Below are 20,702 nucleotides of genomic sequence, written 5' to 3'. Positions count from 1 at the left end.
GCGAGCCCAGAGCTGTGACGGCAAAGCCGGGGAAGGAGTAGCCAACCTTGCACCTGATGCAGAGCTGGCAGTCACATGGGCATCAGACGACTCCTATGGCATGTGAGGACATGGGGTGCACTGGCACAGAAGAGCAACAAGCCAGCTAGGGGTGCTTGGCAGCAGAGCGACCAGGCAGTGGGTGGGAGGGGACGGGGTGTTGCCAAGGGCTGGTTGGTGCAGCCTGTGGACCACAGCATCTTGTTAACGGGTCTCTGAATGGCAGTGTTGCATTGGGGGGGGGGGAACCAGCCGGTCCTGGACAGCACATACATTGAGTACAACGCCCGTCCCTAAAACCCGGGAGTGTGCAGCCACCCGCTGCTCCTGTACTTTTAGCCTTCCCCCTGCACTTACCACATGCGGGCACCCTAACCTCAATCTACACCGTTGCATGCAGAACACCTTTGCAAATCCAGTCTGACCCAAAAGCACTGCCTTTGGCTTGGCCAAGTGGCCAGCGCGGAGGTGCCTGGCTGCCCGCAGCCCCTTGGCTTTCCCCAGTGGCCTTGCCTGAGCCACTGTTACACTCCCACAGCCCAGCTTCCTGCACCCAGCTGCCTTTCCCTCCGTACTCCGCTCCCCGCATGGCTGGAAAACTCAGCAGTGATGCACAGGGCGCCACTGCTCTGTCCCGCCACCGCAGGGTTAGGGTGCTTCGGCAGGACACTGCTGTCCCCATGGCAACTAGGGCAGGTCAGGGCCCGTGCGCTCAGGCCCCGTCCCCCTGCATGGCTGCCATTGTGCAGCGCACCCAACGCTGCGCTGGGAGCGCCCTGAGCGCATCTGGCCGCCCAACAGGTGTGGTCCTCTGCCGCCGTCGGGCCAAGGCGCATGCCTCACATTTCCTCAACGGGGGGGGTCGGTAACACGGCCAGGCACACTGGGCGTGAGACCCACAGTGCTGCCGCTGCAGGGGGCCTAGCGGGTGAGGCTGGGGGGGAACCACAAAGGTGTTTTGGGCTGCGAAGGGGTAAGCTGGCACCTAAGTAGTGGTGTGGATTTAGTGCTTTAAGGGGAGGGAGGGAAGCAAAATAAGCTGAGACTGGCGCGCACCTTGCAAGGCTGGCGACGCTGCACATTGGCATCCTTTGGCAGGGGGAGGGGGTGGAGCAGGTTGGCAGTGAGCACTTCTCCGGCGTGTCTGCACTGGCGCAGTGTCTGAGCTGCAATGCCCCCCCCCTTCCATGCAGGCCTTTTCCTGCTGAACAACACTGATGCCATCGCGTGGCGGCAGGCGAGTGCTGCAGGACAGGGCTTGGGAAAGAGGCAGCAGGCGGCTTTCCTGCGCCACTCTCCAGGCCAAAGCACGGGCGCCATGTCCAGCACAGAGAGACTGTCCCCCCACCCCAGCCAAAGAGCCGCCACTGGGCTGCACCCTCACCCCCAGGGCTGAGCCAACCACGTCGACAGCCCCAAGTGCTCCAGCATGACACTCCTGTAAAGCTTCCTGCAACAACAGTGTAACCCCCAGGCAGTGTGTGCTGTGTGTCCCAGCCACAACGGGGCTGGTTCTGCCCCTCAGAGCATTTGCTATGGGTCCGGCTGCAAGGGGCTGGGCCTGCCCCTCGCAGTGTGAGCTGCGGGTCCTGGGGGGGCCGTTCATAGCTACCACGGTTTCTTTTGCTGTGCCCCCCCCCCAGTGAGTCTGACGGAGGGCTGTGAAGGGGGACATTGAGGTGACGTTACAGAGCGCTGCTCCCGAGCCTGGGGGGGGGGGTGCATGGGAGAAAGCACACAGGCACGTCTGTGACAATGTAGCCCAGGGCCCGTGGCGGCTGGAGGCCTGGGCTGAGCAGTGGTGAACACAAAGGGCTCACAGCAAATGAGTGGTGGCAGGGAGGGCAGGGCTTGACCGTTACGGGCCCGGGCACTGAAGCCAAGTAGCGTGATACACTCATGGCAGGTGGGGGCTGGAGAAGGGGAGTGAGGCAAGGGGTGGGGGGGAGGCAGGGAGAGGTGGGGGCTGGAGGAGGGGAGTGAGGCGAGGGGTGGGGGGGAGGCAGGGAGAGGTGGGGGCTGGAGGAGGGGAGTGAGGCGAGGGGTGGGGGGGAGGCAGGGAGAGGTGCGGGCTGGAGGAGGGGAGTGAGGCGAGGGGTTGGGGGGGAGGCAGGGAGAGGTGGGGGCTGGAGGAGGGGAGTGAGGCGAGGGGTGGGGGGGAGGCAGGGAGAGGTGGGGGCTGGAGGAGGGGAGTGAGGCGAAGGGTTGGGGGGGGAGGCAGGGAGAGGTGGGGGCTGGAGGAGGGGAGTGAGGCGAAGGGTTGGGGGGGGAGGCAGGGAGAGGTGCGGGCTGGAGGAGGGGAGTGAGGCGAAGGGTTGGGGGGGGAGGCAGGGAGAGGTGGGGGCTGGAGGAGGGGAGTGAGGCGAGGGGTGGGGGAGAGGTGGGGGCTGGAGGAGGGGAGTGAGGCGAAGGGTTGGGGGGGAGGCAGGGAGAGGTGGGGTCTGGAGGGGGGGAGTGAGGCGAGGGGTGGGGGAGAGGCGGGGGCTGGAGGAGGCGAGGGGTGGGGGGGAGGCAGGGAGAGGCGGGGGCTGGAGGAGGGGAGTGAGGCGAGGGGTGGGGGAGAGGCGGGGGCTGGAGGAGGCGAGGGGTGGGGGGGAGGCAGGGAGAGGCGGGGGCTGGAGGAGGGGAGTGAGGCGAGGGGTGGGGGAGAGGCGGGGGCTGGAGGAGGCGAGGGGTGGGGGGGAGGCAGGGAGAGGCGGGGGCTGGAGGAGGGGAGTGAGGCGAGGGGTGGGGGAGAGGCGGGGGCTGGAGGAGGCGAGGGGTGGGGGGGAGGCAGGGAGAGGCGGGGGCTGGAGGAGGGGAGTGAGGCGAGGGGTGGGGGAGAGGCGGGGGCTGGAGGAGGCGAGGGGTTGGGGGGGAGGCAGGGAGAGGTGGGGGCTGGAGGAGGGATTTGAGGCGAGCAGTTGTGGGGATAGCAGGGGGGAGTGAGGCTCTGCAGGCCCAGAGGAAAAGAGCAGAGCCCTGAGGGGAGCCGGGCGCTCCCAGAAGGGCCAGGCAGGAACTCTCCTAAGGCTGCATGGAGGAGGCCAAGCCAAGCAGCTGCTGGCTGCAGCAGTGCAGGGCTTTGGAAAAGAAACCGCTTGCTCCAAGACCCACTGCCCTTTAATGTCCCAGCTCGGCTGCATTATGGCCCAGCAGGAACTTGCCCCTCCACCGCCGCTTCAGCTCACCCTGCCTGCCCAGCCCCTCCACTATTCCTGTGTGTGCTACCAGGCTCTGAGCCCTCACACACAGCCACGGGGAAGCTGTCAGGCATTGGTGGAGCCACTGAAGGTCAGGCAATGCTGAACTCTCATGGAGGGAGCCCTGACCAGTGGCTAAAGCACAGGCCCCCAGGTGGTCTGGGGCATGGGCCTACTCTGCTACTGACTTGCTGCACAAGCCAGGGCAAATCACTTAGCCTTCTTGGGCCTTGCTTTACATAACCGCAAGCTGCTGCGCTGGGACTGGCTTCTTGTTCTAGTTGTGCAGCACCTAGAACAACATAGCTCATTGGAGATACAGTAATGACCCTAATGGGGATAATAAAATGGGACTAACACCCGCCTGCATCAGCGCTAAGGGCAGAAGGGACCATTCTGCGCTGCTAACCTGACTTCCTGCATAACCCACGCCAGAGAACTGCCACACCTGCCCCCTCAGCCTGCTCACAAGGTGCGTGGCAGGGATCAGGCTTACCATGAGGATGCAAAGCTTTTGCACAGAATTGCAAACACAGGCATTTCCCCAGAGTGCCTTGGCGCATATTTCAGAGACAGATTCCTGCCCACTTGCGTGGTTTCGCCGTGCACCCCCTCAGGGCCTGTTGCCCAGTCTCTGTCTGGTTCTTGGCCCACGCCCAGTCAGCGCACTGCAGGGTTAGCACCCAGGTACGGCTGGTAAGGCGCTCTTCTGAGTGGACAGACGTCAAACTAAAGTGGATACAGCCAGGCCATGTCACACAGGAGGAGTGCTGTTGCCCTGACTTCATGAGCACTAGTCACCCCCCTCGCTCCAGGGCAAAGGTATTGCTTTGCTGGAGCACTGACTTTCTGGGTCCTTCGTGCTCCTGCTTGCGGCTTAGTGCTGGGAGCAGGCTGGGGAGCTCTCCAGGCCTCTGAAATATGAGCTTTCGCAAAACCAAAAGCAGGCAGCCTCCCTGTTGGGGATTTGGCACTCGTCTAAGCTTCAGGTGTACTTGCTGTGGCTGTTCAGGGCCCCACCTATGGCCCCCGGCCGACAGAGCAGGAGTGAGGAACCTGTGGCCCCTCCATCTTGCCTGGATCCACTCGGCTCTTCCCCAGCAATGGGGAGCCTGTATTGGTGCTCCAGCCCCCCCTGTTATCTGCCCATGGGTCTGGCGCAAATACAAATCTCCTAGCCTAGGCTCCCTCCTAAGGCTCTGGTGTGTGAGGGGAATGTGGAGACTGTCGCTCTTGTTCTTGGCAGATTTTTTTTTTTTTTGCTTCTCACTTATGTGTGCCCCCCCCCCCCCCGCACTGATTTTCTGTGCACCAACCCCTGATCCAAAATAGGTTCCCCACCTACTAACATGCTGAGCAATGTATAAACACCAAGGCTACGTCTACACTGCACATTGTTGCACAAGAAGCTATGCAAATGAGGCATGGTGATGAATATCGCCGCACCTCATTTGCATACCTAATGAGCCGCCATTTTTGCAGAAGGCACTATCTACACGGCTCCTTGCGCAAAAGACCTCCTCTTGCACAGGAGCCGTTGTGCTGCTTATTTTCAGGAAGAACAGCTCCTGCGCAAGAGGGGTTTTATGCGCAAGAAGGAGCAGTGTAGACAGCTCCTTCTTGCGCAAAAGCCCCTTTTGCAAAATGGCGGTTCATTAGGTATGCAAATGAGGCACGGCGATATTCATCGCTGTGCCTCATTTTCATATCTTCTTGCACAACAATGCACAGTGTAGAGGTAGCCCTAGGCTGTGTCTTGACTGGCAAGTTTTTCCGTAAAATCAGCTGCTTTTGTGGAAAAACTTGCCAGCTGGCTACACTGGCTGCTTGAATTTCTGCAGTATGAAATCACTGCTTCTTGCGGAAATACTATGCTGCGCCCATTCGGGCAAAAGTCCCTTTTGCGCACAGCGTTTGCGCAAAAGGGCCAGTGTGGGCAGCTCAGTGTAGACAGCAAAAATGGCGATCGGGGCTTTTTTGCGGAAAAGCGTCCGTGCCAATCTAGACGCTCTGTTCCAAAATTCTTTTAACAGAAAACTTTTCCATTAAAAGCGTTTGCAGAAAATCATGCCAGTCTAGCCGAAGCCCTACTGTATAAAACAAACACTTCTCCCTCCCCCAAAAGAATTTAGGCCCCGCGCCACAAAGGTCTTTAGGCAGCTGACGCCTACTGAAACCTTGAATGAGGAAATGCAAATGGAGCGCTCATGTGCAAATCTCGCACTCTCATTTGCATATTCCTCAAAAAATGAGGTTTACAGGATCTTGAGCAAAAACGGGGTTTTTCCGACAAATGGCCCTGTCTACACAGGGCTTTTTATGGCAAAACCCTCTTCTGCAAAAAGGATTGTAGAAGAATATGCAAATGAGAGCACGAGATTTGCAAATGAGTGCTCTGTTTGCATTTCCTCTTCTGCAAAACGCCCGCAGTGTAGACGTAGCCCCAGCATCCTGTCTGCCAACAGTGGCCAATGCCAGGTGCCCCAGAGGGAACGAACAGAACAGGGAATCATGAAGTGATCCCTCCCCCGTCACCCACTCTGAGCGCAGAGACGAGGGCCGCCAAGCCTGTGACATCACTAGACTTCAGAATTAGCATTCGCTTGCAATGACTGCGGGCGCTGCATTCTCAGCCCGGGCCTTTCAGCACATGGGGCCGGTGATTCAGGCACCCAGTGCTGCATTACTCCAACACGGGAAGCTTTTCTCGGAGACCAACATAGAAAAAAAAATTGGGGAAGGTTAGCAAACACAGAAACTTGCCAATGGCATTTGCGGATGGGGGAAGGGAGGGCCTAACAGGCCAGCCCAGCTGCTTTGTCTCCTACCAGGCCAGACAGTCACTCATCCTGTGCTAAGTCTAGTTTTAAATCTCCCACTGGAGTCAGAAATAACGTATAGCTACAATGACGCCAGGAGGCGTCAGCTGGTAGCTAAATAAGAACTAACAAGAGAGAACTGTGTACGGTGGCTCAGATTGCATTGCTAAGCATCTGCGGTTTGGCTCGTGTATTATCTAACATTCCTCACGGGAAACTCTTATTCTGGAAAGATAAAGGGTGATTGTCTACCACTAAGGCAAATTGTATTCTAGCTCCTAAGTATAAAGGCTATTTATATTGGAGTGTCTTTGTCAGTGTGTCTATAAATCGCTGACACAGAGAAAGAGCACATGCCAAAGCGTTATGCGTGTGTGTCAATAATAAATATGCACTATCCATTAAGGCAGTACAGAGGCTGCCAGTGTATAACTCAGCCTTGTGGGCGGTTTGAACAAAACATGCCAGTGTTTTATCCTTTTCCCTGCCACCCCTCTCCCGACTTTACACCTCTCCCTTCAGCCACGCACGCTGGTGGCCGTTGCTGCTTGACTTGCCACGTCGCTGTGCATGGCTGCGTTTCTGTCTCAGGTTTTAACCTATTTTTCCACCAGGTGTTGAGCCTGTCGGAGGCCAGAGCACTTGCTGTGTTTCCTCTCCCGCTAATGTGAGAGCAAATAGGGCAGCCAGGAAGAACAAGTAGCAAGCCTTCCCCTCTTCCTACCAGCAAGGTGTGTGCAGGGGATGCTGCCGGGCTCCCTGTTGCATTACTGATGTGGATACTCGGTACTATCCCACCTTCCTTCAAGGCAAGGGGCAAGCCTGGAGAGAAAAGTGGGGTTCTCACTATTGCATAGACAGGTAAACTGAGTCTCTCAGCACCAGTGAGGACAGAGCCAAGCCTGGGCTCTAAATAAATAGGCCATGGACTGAACTTTAGCTCAGATGTATGAAGGGATCCATTTGCTCACTCAGTCCCTGGCCCTGGGCCAGTGCAGGATTGGTATTAAAGGATTTCCAGGGCTGGGGTGCGGGGGATGTTATCCTGTCTGGCTATACACTGGTGTCTGGCTGGCCCAGGCAGAGCTCTGGGGTTTGGAGTCTACCATTTGTTTATTTAAAATATTTTTATCCCACCTCTCTATTTAAAATATTTGAAGTGGCTTACAAAATTTTCAAACACAATAAAACCTACTAAGACATACTGAGAGGAGGGGCGCACACACACAAACTCCAGCATCAACAAAACCCCGGGTACAAAGGGTGAATTTAGCCTGGTGCTGAAACAATGCCAGTGTCGGTGCCAGGCGACTGTCCTGGGGAGGGAGCTCCATCGCCTGGGAGCAAAAGCTGTGCAGGCCCTGCTCCGCATAGATGTCAGCCGTATCTCCATAACTGGAGGAACACTGAGCAGAGCCTCCCCAGCTGACGCTAATCCCCACACAGGTTTATATGGGAGGAGACAGTCCTTCAGGTACATCGGTTCCAAACCGTTTAGGGCTTGATAGGCCAGGATCTTGAATTGTGCCTGGAAACCTACCAGAAGCCAGTGCATGATGTGCTCCATATAGCAAGTGTTAGTTAAAACTCAAGCAGCCACATTCTGGATCAGTTGAAGCTTCCAAAGTCTCTTCTTCAAAGGCAGCCCCATGTAGAGCACATTGCAATAGTCCAATTGGAAAGTGACAAGAGCATGAATCGCTGTGACCAGGTCATTGTAACTCAGAAAGGGTCACGGCTGGTGGATCCGTTGAAGCACTGCTGGCCACCAGGAAATCCGATTCTCAAATGTTAGCAAGGGTCCAGGAAGGCACCCAAGCTGCGTACCTGTTCCTTCAGGGGGCGGGCAACCCTGTGCAGAACAGGTAACACCCCACACAATATAAAGATTAATGTGGGTTCTAGGCTGTAAGTACAGGAGGAGACTGGCAGGGTGTTCTATTCCTGCCGCTGCCTTGCCCCTTGAGCACATCACTTATAGCAACCTCTCTACCTCAGTTTCCCTAGAAGGGAGCACTATTTAGTCCTGGCCCAGGGAGGCCCTGAGGTTTAACCTACCAACATGTGGTGAGCCTTGAGTGTAAAGGGCCCAGCACACACTCAAGGCCAATCAGAGGGGTACCACATGAACCATTTGGCCTGGGCTTCAAGCTCAAAAGGAGCCTCAGATTTAGACACCTGTTAATTTTGGGGCATTTGATACGTTTAGTGACTTGTTTTGATGCACCTCCCCCTCGGACCAAAGTGAGACGCTCAGGCTAGAAAAGCATTTGCTCAGTAAAAAAGAAACGTTCACATTCTGTCTCTTTTTTGGTGCCTTGTTTTGTTTTCATTTTTTATTATGGCGGGGGCTTCAAAAGCTGGGAATGGCCCGGGTCTCCAAGAGGGACAACCACTTGCACAACCACCAAAGCTGGGACCAGAGCCTGTTACAGGCAGCGGCTGTGATGGGTCCATGCAAAATGGAAAAATGCCTCTCTCCTCTGCTGATCAACGTCGTTAGCTTCCTTGTGAAGCTTTAAACATCCTCCCATCTGCACCAGCAGGAACAAACACTCCCCCAGCAGCTCTAGGGAGCAGTGACTGTCAGCCACTAAGCCTTTCCCTTCACCCACCTGGCTCTAGCTCCTTGGCTACAGCTGTGGATTTGCCTCAGTGCCAGGCACTGACGACTAGAGAATTGTCCCTGGGCAGCCCAAGGCAGGCTGTGATTTCTGACCATTGTACCTGAGCTAAGCTAAGGTATTTATACTCCCACCCCCCATGAGGTAGGGCAATACTCTTTGCCCATTTCCAGCTGGGCAACTGAGGCAGAGAGCCTGACCCGCAGAGATATTTATGGGCCTTGCTGCCCAGTGCACTTCTCAGGCCTGAGCTAGGCACCCAAGCTCCCTGTACAATGCCTGGTCTACACCCATGAGGCAGGATTAGGCCCAGATTCTCAGCCCCTTCTTGGCACCTAAACCAGATCAGCTTTTTCTTGTTCTTAGGCAGCACAGGGACTGGAGCCCACATCTCTAGGGATTGCCCTAATGACCTAGGCATGTGCCCCAACCAGCTCACCTTCACCTTTTGAGATGTCTCAGCAGGCCCAGTGAGATGAGGCAGCTTTGCATATACCAACCACCGCAAATGCAGGCACCTTCGTGGTTAGGCAACAGCTGTGGGAGAGTTTTGTGGAGGTCAGTGATCAACTCACACTGGACTTATGCACCTCTGTCCCTTTCTAAGCGACTTACACAAGGTCTCAGGAGAAGACTGTGGCAGAGCAGGGACTTGGACACAGACTTTCCAAGTCCTACGCTGGTGCCCTCCTCACCAGCCCACCCTTCCTCTCTCTGCAAGCAAATGGTGAAACACGCCAGCCTCCCCAAGAGAGGAGAGAAGGAGGCTTGCCCAACAAACAAATCTCAAAACACTTGACTTTCATCAGACACTGATGGGTTTATTTAGTTATTGCTCTACAGAAATAAACCAGGAGGCTTAGACACAAATGATGGCTTCAAAAAGAATCATCTTCAATAAATAAAAGGTAGGGGCGAAGGCGGGGATGCTGCCAGCAGTGGGGGAGAGGCATGTATAAACACGGTTAAAAAGCAGATCCCTGCACTGCCCTCATAAATAACAGAACATGTGATGTACAAAACTGAACAGCTAACACACAGTGACTAACACTACACAACAGAACGTCCCCTACTGTAAACAATGGGATAACACCCCCGGAAGGCTGGGGCGAGGCATGCCAGCCATGGGGCCACATGCTGGGCTAGGACAGAGATGCTGGCCCCGGATCTTGTGTCATGTTAGCACATGACGGTAGCGCTGCAACATGCATGCCTAAGCATCCCCCCCACCGGAGAGGAGGCAGCTCCTGGGGGCCTGGGTTACCTGAGCTAAGATTGGCAAGCCAGAGGGGGGGTCTCCCCCACTTCATTTCTGAAGGTCTCAGTCTAGTTTCTGACCAAGTGAATGCTACGGGGCGGTCATGTTACTGCATCACTGCGGTACGCTAGAGGGATGGGCCAGCACGCCGCTATGCCCAGCTGTGATGCTGCAGTGTTACCAGGGCCAGGACTGGAAGATGCTGTTGGAGTTAGTGGGCCGAGGGTGGGTTTGCTGGTTAAGTACCCCCCACATATTGGTCATTGCGCAAAGAACGGGCCCTGCCATTAGGCCTGGTCAGAGGAGAGTTCTGAATGGGATCTAAGTGGGCTGGAGTGAAACAGCAGCAGCCCTGAGAGATCCCGCATGATGCCTGCTCCGACCTGGGGAGCCATCTCCATGGGAGAACAGAGCATGGAGCAGGGGTGGGTTGACCCAAGGGTTTTCAGTAGCCAGGGAGCCCCTTGGATAGTCCAAGGCTTCACCGATGCTAGAGCCAGACTGGCTCATTGATCTGGCTGCCTAGAGCCCCATGGCCATGAGAATGAGTGGCTGAAATCCTCATCCAGTGGGGAAGGCCGGATGCCATTAGAGGGTTGGCTGGGAAAACTTGCCCCCTCCCTTTTTCTAAAGAGAGTGGTGGATTGCCCCAGGGCAGCGTAGGCAGAATGCCCAGCACTTTCCCCCATGGGCGCTGGGGATAGCCAAATGCCCGGCTCTCTCTCAATCACTGCTCGATGTTTTTTAAAATCAGGACGTTGCCCTTAAGAGCAACTATTTCCCTTCTTTAGGGGGGTAACTGCCCCCAGCAGAACCTTGTGCCCTTGACTGACGGAGCCGTTGCTCTCTGCTGACACGGAGGGGCTCCAGAGAATAGAAGACATCACTCAAACTGGACTGTAACCCTGTGCTGAGAATTTGGGGGAGAGGGGATGGAATTCCCAGCAACCTCGGCCTCACATTCAGGCTGAGCATCCTGAACAGAGATCTGGCTGGGGCCTAAGTCAGCTCCTACTGCGGCAAACACAACGTTAGCCACTGACTCTGGCCTAAGCTGGGGCAGCCCCTTAGTGCTGGGCCAGCCCCTTAGTGCTGGGCATCAGGCAGAACCCAGCTCAGACACTGACCACACTCTCACAACCCAGAGCTCTTCCTGCTACGGCCAAAGATCCAAAATTAAAGAGTGTCCTTCAAACCCAAAGCAGAGAAGCCCCCAGCTTCTGAACCCATCAAGGCAGCTTCCTGCTTAAAAAGCCAGCCCCACACAAACAAAAATACTCTTGAGCAGTGCCTAATAGAGCATCAATCAGTGAGCATGATCCCTGCTTCCCGTGTGGGCAGGAACAACGGAGGAAATGTATATTGGGTGGGTTACTCCCCTGCAACTTGTGTGTGTCTCTTTAAAGCGCCATTAGTAGTTACAACTCCACTAGCCCTGCTAGGGAGTAATTGGATGCCTGCAATGGACCGTAAAGCTCCCAAAAGCAGGAGAGAGGCTTAAAAATTATGAATTTTTTTTTGAAGAAAAAGCCTAAAATGTGGGTTCATTTCATTTCATTTCTAGTTTGAGCCCTTAAGGTGCATTGGGGGTCACATTTTCGAGCTTCTCTCTGCAACGCAGACAGCTAGAAATGAAGGGCAGGGCAAGGAAGGGGATTAACAAAAGCTCAGAGCGTCTTCCAATCACGTGGCTCCAGGAGCTGGAGCTTTAAGAAGAACACCAGCTATGGCGAGACATGATAAAAGTCACACGGCAACAGCTGTGCTGTGAGTGCGCTGACAGTCACCACCGGGACATGAAAGTAGCCAGAGCTTTGGTCACACTAGACTGGACTGTCTGCAGCCAGAGAGTTTCCCCGCCACCCAGCCTGGATTTCCCTTTGTTCCCACAGGGAAAGAGAAAACCAAATTCACCCTCCCCACCGCTGGCAGACAATCCCAGCCCACACTCTAGCTGCCTCTTCCCAGCAGCCCCCATTTTAAGAACACCGCCCTCTGCTGGAGCAATAGCTCCTCGGACTTTAAAGACTACAACGTGGGGTTTCCAGCTGGGCGGCTAAGAATCCCCCATCCCTCCCAGAAGTGCTGGGGCTAGAGGCGCTGGCTTGACGTGGTTTCCATTGTCTGCAGGGTGTACTGTTGGTCCAGTGGCAGCGCCCCCACTATGCGAATTGTTCCAGCCCCCCTCAAGCCCGCTCCGCCCCCCTCCCCTCCCCACAAGTCTTTCCCGAAAAGAAAAATGCTTTGAGGTGCTAGGTGTGTCCGTCTGCTCCTCCCTGCCAGCCCTGGTACCGGGGGCTGCGCTTGCGATTCTCTAGGGTGGCGGAGGAAAATGGGTGTCACTCTTCGCCTTCAGCATCGCCCAGGGTGTGCGTTTCTCGGGGGGACAGTTCAACCAGAAGCTGCTTTTCAGGTCTCCTGGCGCATGAGGGAGTCAGATGATCACCTGCAACGGGAGGCAAGAGAAGAGGTGTGAGACCCACATGTGACCGCTAGGACAGCAGCCAGCCCTGAGGACAAGAGTTAGCTTGGCCAAACTCTGCCGGAGCTGGGCGTGGAGTGAAAGCTCTTAGGGTTTGTCTAGACAGGGACTTGCAGGCCTGTTAATCCACAGTAATTTCAAGTGGGTTTCTTTAAAAAGAGCATGATTCAACTCCACTCACTCAGAACTTAAAGTAGCAATAATTCGTTTAAACTAAACCGAATTTAGGACACTTGAATTCACTTCTGAAGTTACATCCAGATTAACTGTCCTGTGTGTCCCTCTGTAGACAAGGCCTCAGTGTGCCAGTGCCTCAGTTTCCCCATTCATAAAGCAGAGCTAATCCTACTTTCCCCACCTCACCCAGGTGGGAGGGAGGCTTAGAAGAACTTTATGGAGCAAGGGAACAGGTGAGTTGAGTATGGCCTTCTAACAGCACATACAGGCTCACCCAGCCTCGCCTCTCCCTATGCAATGAGAGCTTCCCGGAGACCACAGCCCGACTGTCACAGAGCAGCCACCGTGCAGGGCAGGAAACACAACGTCCTGAAAACAAAACCTGTCACCCAGCCGCAAGTATAAGAGACTCCCAGGTAAACAGCCCAGAGCAGCTGGGGCATCTGAGCCAGAGATCCCAGCTATGCACTGGCATCACAACGCCGCAGAGCATGTCACTATGGATCAGGGCACCCCCCTGACATTAGCCTGCGCCTGCTTTTATAATGTATGAAGCGCCACAACAGGAATGTCCCATGATGCTCCCATGCAGCCCGGGTGTGTGACAGACTGCTGCTGCTGCAGATGGTCTCTACTGGAGAGCAGCCCATTTGCGAGATTCCCTGCCGGGTCTGGCTCAGAAATCGTGGATCAAGTCCTCAACTACTGTGGGGGGGGTGGGGATAGGAGAGGGGCTGTTGCTTTTCAGATCCTGGTTTCAGTATTCCAACATGTGGTACCTGAGAGGCCAAAGGGCATGTGGCAGGCGGGACAAAAAGGGTGGTCACTGACATGAGAGTCACCCAGATCACCGGGATCTACTCGCAGCGGCTGGATGTTGCGTGCGGATGACGCAGCAGCGGGATCGTTCGCTGTCAGTGTCCAGCCCCACTGTTAGCGCCCCGTGAAGGGGGCTGCAGGCAGGTCACGGTGCTGGGGTTCCTGACACAGGAGACTCACTAAGACTCCACTTTGGGCAGGGTGCTTTGCAGTCACAGCAAGAAGCTTGTGGCCTGGTGCTCAGAGGAGTTGAGGATCCACAGGTCCCATAGACTAGGGGAGGAGCCAGGGGGCCCGGCACCACCCGGAAGAGCGGCTGTTTGTCTGTAAAGTGCAGGCTTGATGTCGCAGAAAGCAGCACATCCCCTGGAGGAGCAGTGCCACACGGCAGCCCCATCGTCCCCTGGCCCAGGGGAATCGCGAAGAATGCTCGGTGCACATCACCTCCACGCTGCTGCCGGATGGCTGCTCTTTGTACAGCAAGACTGCTGGTTCATTGCAGGGCTCAGAGTCCACAGCCCCAAAACACTGTCCTCCAACTGGCGTCAGCCACAGAGAGGCCACAGGCTGAGCAGGCCAGAGAGGCAGAAGAGCCATCTCACTCCGCCTGCCTCAGCAGCACTCTGACCAGCAGGCGGCGGTTTGGGTCCCCGGGCCTATGGCTAAGCCCAGCTGGCTGACCCTGGGCACTGATACAGGACAGCATAGTCTGGGTGGATATTCCCAAGAGAAGCTGTCCCCCTCCCCCACAGCTCTGGGTGAAATCGCCTCGTCTGGGCCGTGCAGTGAGATGGGAGTTCCTTACACAAGCAACTGGCTGACAACGCAGAGCTCCCGGAGATGGGGGAGGGAGGCCAGTTCTCAGAGAGCACGGTTATCACCTCGGGGCAGGGGACGCTGGAACCCTCGCTGTTCAGGCGCCCCGGCCCCTCCGGTGTACACTCACCTCTTGTTGGCTGTCGGTTGTTTTCAGCCACTTTGACCTGGTTCCGCTGCCCACCAGCGGTTTCTGCTCGGCGGAGAGGCGGCTGCAGGGGGAGTCAGTCGGCTCGGCTCCACCGCCCTCCAAGATGGTTTTTACTTCCGGTGGGTTGGGCTTCTGCTCGGGGATGCGAGCCACGCGGAACCTGCAGACACAGCAGTGTGTGGGCCAGAGAAACTGCAGCGGGGCCCAGAGATGATCACCACCCCGGGGGCATGAGCCCCCCGAGCCAGCATCACTCCATAGGTGGAAGTGGGCAGGGCCTGACTGACTGGGAAAGACGCTGAGCAGACACAGCTGCATCTCCCCGCTGGGCCTTACAAAGGCTGGTCTATGCCTCGTTGCACAGATGGAGAAACTGGGGCACACAGGGCACGCAGCCTGCCCAAGGTCACCGAGTGAGGAGCGGCAGAGCTGGAGGCCAGGCTGCTAGTCCCCCTCTCTAGCCCACATACCCAGGTTTAACACAGAGTGCTGGTGCATCTTGGCTAGCCCTCGCTGTTTGGCCCATGTTCAATCCCAGCCGGCGTGTTCCCACAGATGGCGGAACAAGTGACCCCACCTTGGTGCTCAGGATATTCTCTCTGGGCACTAAGAGGGGGCAGCGTGCCGTGCCCAGACATGCCTCTGCTTAGAGAGGCCTGGTCCATATGTAACACGGGGCCAGTGGAGGACCTGTTGGCAGTGGGTCTCATAGTCCTGTATTTTGTTTCAGCTACACCAGACTAACACGGCTACATTTCTATCACTATTCTCAGGAGCTCAGGATTTTAAGCCACAACCCTCCACTGCCTAGGACAGAAGACCCAGTTCTCTGGGCTCAGACTCAGGTGCCGTTCAGCCCCTAGTGCGGGATGAAGACCCCGCCCTGGGCAAGCCAGACATGGGACCCAGCTACGAAAGAAGCCATCTTTCCTCCTCTCCATCACAGTGGAGCCATTCCAGGCCTGAGGGCTTTGAGCTGCTGCCTCCAGGACTGGCTCTCTGCAGTGGGCTGGGGATCATTAGGGGAGGGCTCGGTTTAACAGGGCCTGCCAGACCGTGGGGGGTTGGGATGCACAATGGGGCATTGAGGGCTGCACCTGACTGGACAGCCCGTGGGTCTGGAGTGTGCTCCTAGCTGGGTCTGAGCTGTGATGTGGGGCTGAGGGCCCAGGCCTTGGGCATGCCCAGCTCCATTCCCAACTGTTCTGTGCGTGACAGGGAACTACCCCCACCCCCGCCCAGATCTGCTCCTCTCACCTGCCCACGGAGAGGATGGTGATCTCGCCCGGCCTGCCGGCCTTGCCGCCCGGCTTTGTCGGCTTGGCGCTGGCGGTCGTGGTGATGACGGAGGCCGCGGCGGTGGCTGCAGTTTCTGGAGTAAGCAGCACCTCCGGCCACTTCCTCTGGCAGCAGCGCGTGCAGCTGGGGCCTGAGCGAGTGGCCAGGCCCTGCACCGTGTGCAGGTGGTGCTGGTGCCGGCAGATGTGGGGGATGTGCGGTAGGAAGTGCAGCTTGCTGGGGAGAGATAGTCAGCAAGTGAGGAGAGGGGAGTGAGTGAAGCCCTAGTTAAAGTCTCCCTGCAAATGGGGGGGTAGGCCAGGGTCTGTGACAGGGGAGACACAAGCCCTGCACACAACGGCTTGGAACGCTTGCAAGCCTGTATCCCAGCTCCATGCCGGGGAGCACCAGGAGCCAGCCACTCACCTGCACACAGCGCCATAGAGTTACCCTGAGCACGAAGCTGGATCACTGGCCGGAGGGACCAGCCTGTGTCCTTCCTCCCGGAGCCAGCGCCAGCACGTTCGCTCGAGCGACCCACCCAAGGATGGGTCAGCCCGGCTCTCTGCCTGGCGCAGCGAGCGCGGTGGGTCCTTTGGGTCACGTGGTGGCAGCACTGGTTTCCCAATGGGGTTACAAGGGGATCGAACCAGCTACAGCCCCGCGGAGCCCTACAGGGGTTTGCCTTGGGAGCGGGACTCAGAGAGCTGGGTTTGGGGCAGGCTGCAAGACGGAGCTGTACCGGGGATGTGGGCAAGTGGGTTTCCTGGTAACTGGGAGCTTTCTATGGGGTGACCTTAAGGAAAAGGAGCTGGGCTAGCCAGGCCCCTCAGATGCCAGCAGCAGCCCTGGATTTTCCCTGCCCTGAGCAGACTCCCAGCCTTCCCTGCTCAGGCAGGTCCCTCTCCCCTCAACATTTGCAAGTGAAGCCAGCCCCACCAGGGGGTGCAGGCCCAATGCCCTTACCTGGGAGCCGGCTTGTGGCTGGCCTGCCCCAGCTGTTTGCTGTGGTACTCCTTCAGCAGCTCCTCCAGGGCAGCAGCGTTCTCTGGGGGGCAGCAAACAAACACAAGGGAACATGATGATACTCAAGGCAGATGCAAAGGGAGACACCAGGCCAACTGTTCAGCCACTGGCCAAGTCAGGGACCGAGGTGGACCCTCCCAGGCCGGGCCCTACTTGTTCTAAGGTTGGGCTCTGCAGGCTCAGACCTGGGGCCGAGTCACGGGTCCACAGGCAGGGAGACCTGTGCCCTTTGGCGTGCTGGCGAAGGACAAGGGACAGCCCTCCGGTGCTGGAGCCATACAGAGGAAGCTCTCTGGAAATCTAAATCACCGGCCAGCACCAGTGCAGCGCTCACCAGTGGAGGACACGTCGGGTCTCTCCCCTGAGTGGAACATGCAGTTCTCAGTCCATGGGCAGCCCCCTGGGTCAGAGGGCCCCGCCTCCCTTGATACTGACCTTTCTTCTCCGTGATCAGCCGCACCAGGACCCCGATGGTGTCTTCATTCGCGTCTTCTATTCTGTAGGCAGAGTTATTACCTGGAGGGGGACAAGCGGGTATTAAAACCTACTGCCATTCCCCATGCACAGTCGTGCAGCAGCCCAGCACTTCATGCACATCAGATTAAGCCTCATGGTGACACAGAGAGGCAAGCAGTTGTGCCCATTTTACAGATGGGGTAATAGAAAGGAGAAGACTTGCTGAAACTCAGTCAGTGGCTTGGCCAGACAGAACCCTAGCACCCTGGCTCTTAGGGTTATGTCTTAAGCACTCTCCTGTGGCGCAGCTATGAAAAAAATGTACATTTTCCCTGATGTGGCCCTTCCCCCCCCCCCCCCCCGCCCCCCTCCGCCCAAGTCAGGGTATTTTCAAATGCTTCTTTATCACACAAGTCAGCTGGTGTCCTGGATCAGCCGGAAGCTTTCCTGTCCTTTTATTGTAGAGTGGTTCTATCACAATAGTGTCTCAGGCGTGACCCAAATCCCAGATCCAGAAATGGTTCTGAACCCCAACTTTGCAGCACAAGCTTTGTTTGGATCGTTCACTCTGCCTGCTTCCCCCTACTCCTGAGGTAGGTAGGGCACTGCCAGGCTCTTTGCCCCCAGGCCCTGCCTATGCTAGAAAGAGGCATCCCTCAGGGCACTGCTCCACACCCTGTTCAATGGCTCAGGCCTTGGTTACACCTGCGTGTTTTGTTGCCAAAACCTGCCTTTTGGTTACAAAACAGTGAGAGCGTTTACACTGCAATGCGACTTTTGTCAGGAAAAACACCCAGTTCTGGCGACAAAAAACTTCCAGCCCTGCAAGAGATTTGTCTTTTTCGCTCCCTTTATTGTTGACAAAGAGCCACTGTGGACTCTTGCTTGTTTTGTCGAGAGATCTGGTTTCCACCAGCATCCCACAATGCCTGCCTTGATGGCTGGGCTCAGTGATTTGTGATCTCTGCTGCCCTGCAGGCATGTGTCCCTCCCCTTTCAAAGCTCTGGGAAGTATATAACAGCTGAATGAGCTGCTCCATTTGGGGAACAAACAAAGAACAAATCATTGGACTGCTCCTGTTCTGCCCTGCTAGAAACACAGTGACAGGCAGGCAGCTACTACAAGGGGAGGAGGACAGAAGCTGTGCTGTTTCGACATTCCTCAAGCAGAGAGTTCACAGAGCTCCGAGGGGGAAGCACAGAGATCAACTCTGCCTTCCCACAACACTGCACTTTGGGATGCTTACCCACAATGCTTTGCTTTGTCAACAGGTGCTAGCAATGTGGCCATAATTGTCGATAATGGGAGGCAGAAAAACTGGTTTGACCATTTTCACTTTTGGCGACTTTTGCATGTTGACATCACTCTAGTTGCCAAACCTTCCCAATGTGGACATAGTCAATGTCAATGTCAATGTGAATGAAGCGATTTCACCAACACAACTGCCCTCACTGGCCAGGAGATGGCACTGCAGCCTAAAAGCCCAACCCATGCAATCTGGGTCTTGGGGAGAGAGCTGCATCTTCATTCCACCATAGCACAGGGAGCTGAGGTTACAGAGGGGCTTGCTGGCTGAAGCTGCTGCAACCTAGATAGCAGGGAGAGCTGCAGCCATAGCTCATAAAGCATTGCCCTGGCCAGTGTATGATCTCGCCCCAGAGAGATGGCAATAGACAGTTAGCAAAAAACCCAGCTAGGCCCCCAAAGCCAGCAGGGAGGTCTAATGGGCACTATCCCAGGGTATGTCTACACTACCCCGCTAGTTCGAACTAGCGGGGTAATGTAGGCATACCGCACTTGCAAATGAAGCCCGGGATTTGAATTTCCCGGGCTTCATTCCACAAGGAGTAACGGTAGTTCGGACTAGGATGCCTAGTCCAAACTACCTAGTTCGTGCCGCGTGTAGCCACGCGGCACGGGGTTCGAACGAGCAGGGATTTAAAAATGGCGGTGCCCAGTTTATGCAAATGAAGCCCGGGAAATTCAAATCCCGGGCTTCATTTGCAAGTGAGGTATGCCTACATTACCCTCCTAGTTCGAACTAGCGGGGTAGTGTAGACATACCCCCAGGCTCTGAGCTGGTGCAGTGTGTCCTTGCCATGGCAAAGCAAAGTGCATAGTCTGCAAAATCCCCTGCTGAGCCTAGGACTGGTGACTGCTGGCTACAACAGCAGCTGATCTGTGGTTCATTCCCAGGCTTACCACGGGGCTCCTGGGAGCAATTCTCTGGTCTGGGTGATGCCAGAGGTCAGGTGCACACTGATCACAAGGGATCACAAGGGTCCCTTCTGGCCTGAGCGCAGGGGTGGGGAACCTCAGGTCCGGAGGCCAGATGTGGCCTCTGGCTTGCCTGGATCTGGCTCCCTGAGGCTCAGGGCCCCCCCAGCATTGCGGAGCCCATGCTGGTGCTCCAACCCCCTCGCTGCCCCCCTATGCTCTGGTGCTTCTCACTTATGTGCGGCCCCCGACTGATTTTTCTGTGTGCCAACGGCCCCCTGACCCAAAAAAAGGTTCCCCACCCCTGCCTTAGAGTCTAAGGCTTGATCTTGCAGATTTCCGTATTAAAAAGGCCTCATCTATCTCCTACCCCAGCTCGGTGGTTTCCAACCTTTTCCAGGGTGACACTACCAGGCCCTGGCTCTTACAGAGCACAGAGCACGTTAGAGGGCAGAGACGCAGAGAGCAAAGATCTGAGGCACAGTCACCCAGCAGGAGAGGAGGGAACAGAAGCCTGGTTTCTGGGGTCCCAGCCCAGTGAATCAGACCACACTGCCCCTCCCAGGGCATGCCCAGGAACTGGCCGGCCAGTTCCCCCTCCCAGGCAGTAATATGGGAAGGGTGGGATGGTCACAACAAACCTCCCCTCCCCAGGGACGCCAGGTTGGGAGCCCCCTGCCAGGAACCATTTCAGTCAGATCCTTCCATGCCCCCCGCTTCCCTGCGCCGATCAGTGGTAATATTAAGCCATCACCAGAGACAAGATGGGGCAGGCGCTCAGTTTCTCCTCCATCAGGTACCCGTGCCAGCTACTCTCTCTCAGGGAGGAGGGCTGTATTCTCACGGGCCCAGCAGCCCTGCTGCTCCCCTCTACCCACATCTCATGGCAGTGCCCAGCCTGGGGGGCTCAGCAAGTCTGACGCCACAGAAGTGCCCGGCTAAGCCACTCGCCAAGCAGTGGGGGAGAGGGCTGGCAGTGCAGCCTAGGGGAAGGGATGCTGGGCAGGTGGCTGGCCACCAGTGCCTCAGTTTCCCTGGCTGTAACATGGGGTATAACAGCAGGCAGAGATGACAAGCGCGCCACGTGCCCTGTGTCGCGATTACAGACAATGATCCTGTAATTAAAATCCTGATATACCCCAGCCTGGGCTCTGACAGAGGTGCCTCTGAGATCTATTTGAGGATCACCCCTCCCGCGTATCCCCTGCTAACTTCACGGTAGCCAGCTCTCTGATCCAGAAACTAGGTCATCCCCAGCCGCCGCGCCCAGCGTTGTACACAGCAACCACCGGCGCTGCAGACAGCAGGGGCCGCGAGTCCCCCGTAGTCATGGCAACGGCAGCATGGCCTGGGCCCT

General features: G+C 56.6%; 1 protein-coding gene across 3 annotated transcripts in view; it reads right to left on the bottom strand.

Annotated features, from left to right (window-relative positions):
* Nucleotides 1–9,484: 9,484 nt before the first annotated feature.
* Nucleotides 9,485–20,702, bottom strand: part of RELT (RELT TNF receptor) — a 77,037-nt gene continuing 65,819 nt past the window's right edge. For all 3 annotated transcript variants that reach the window (XM_075919558.1, XM_075919557.1, XM_075919559.1), the window contains 5 exons: nucleotides 17,107–17,187; nucleotides 16,612–16,693; nucleotides 15,625–15,882; nucleotides 14,347–14,527; nucleotides 9,485–12,368 (listed from right to left, as the gene is read on the bottom strand). In XM_075919558.1, the coding sequence (XP_075775673.1) occupies nucleotides 12,357–12,368; nucleotides 14,347–14,527; nucleotides 15,625–15,882; nucleotides 16,612–16,693; nucleotides 17,107–17,187 (614 nt within the window). In that variant the 3' untranslated portion in view covers nucleotides 9,485–12,356. The remainder of the gene's footprint in view (nucleotides 12,369–14,346; nucleotides 14,528–15,624; nucleotides 15,883–16,611; nucleotides 16,694–17,106; nucleotides 17,188–20,702) is intronic.

The sequence above is a fragment of the Pelodiscus sinensis genome, chromosome 1 (assembly GCF_049634645.1).
Source record: "Pelodiscus sinensis isolate JC-2024 chromosome 1, ASM4963464v1, whole genome shotgun sequence".
NCBI lineage: Eukaryota > Metazoa > Chordata > Testudines > Trionychidae > Pelodiscus > Pelodiscus sinensis.
This window is presented reverse-complemented; position numbering and strand designations above follow the sequence as displayed.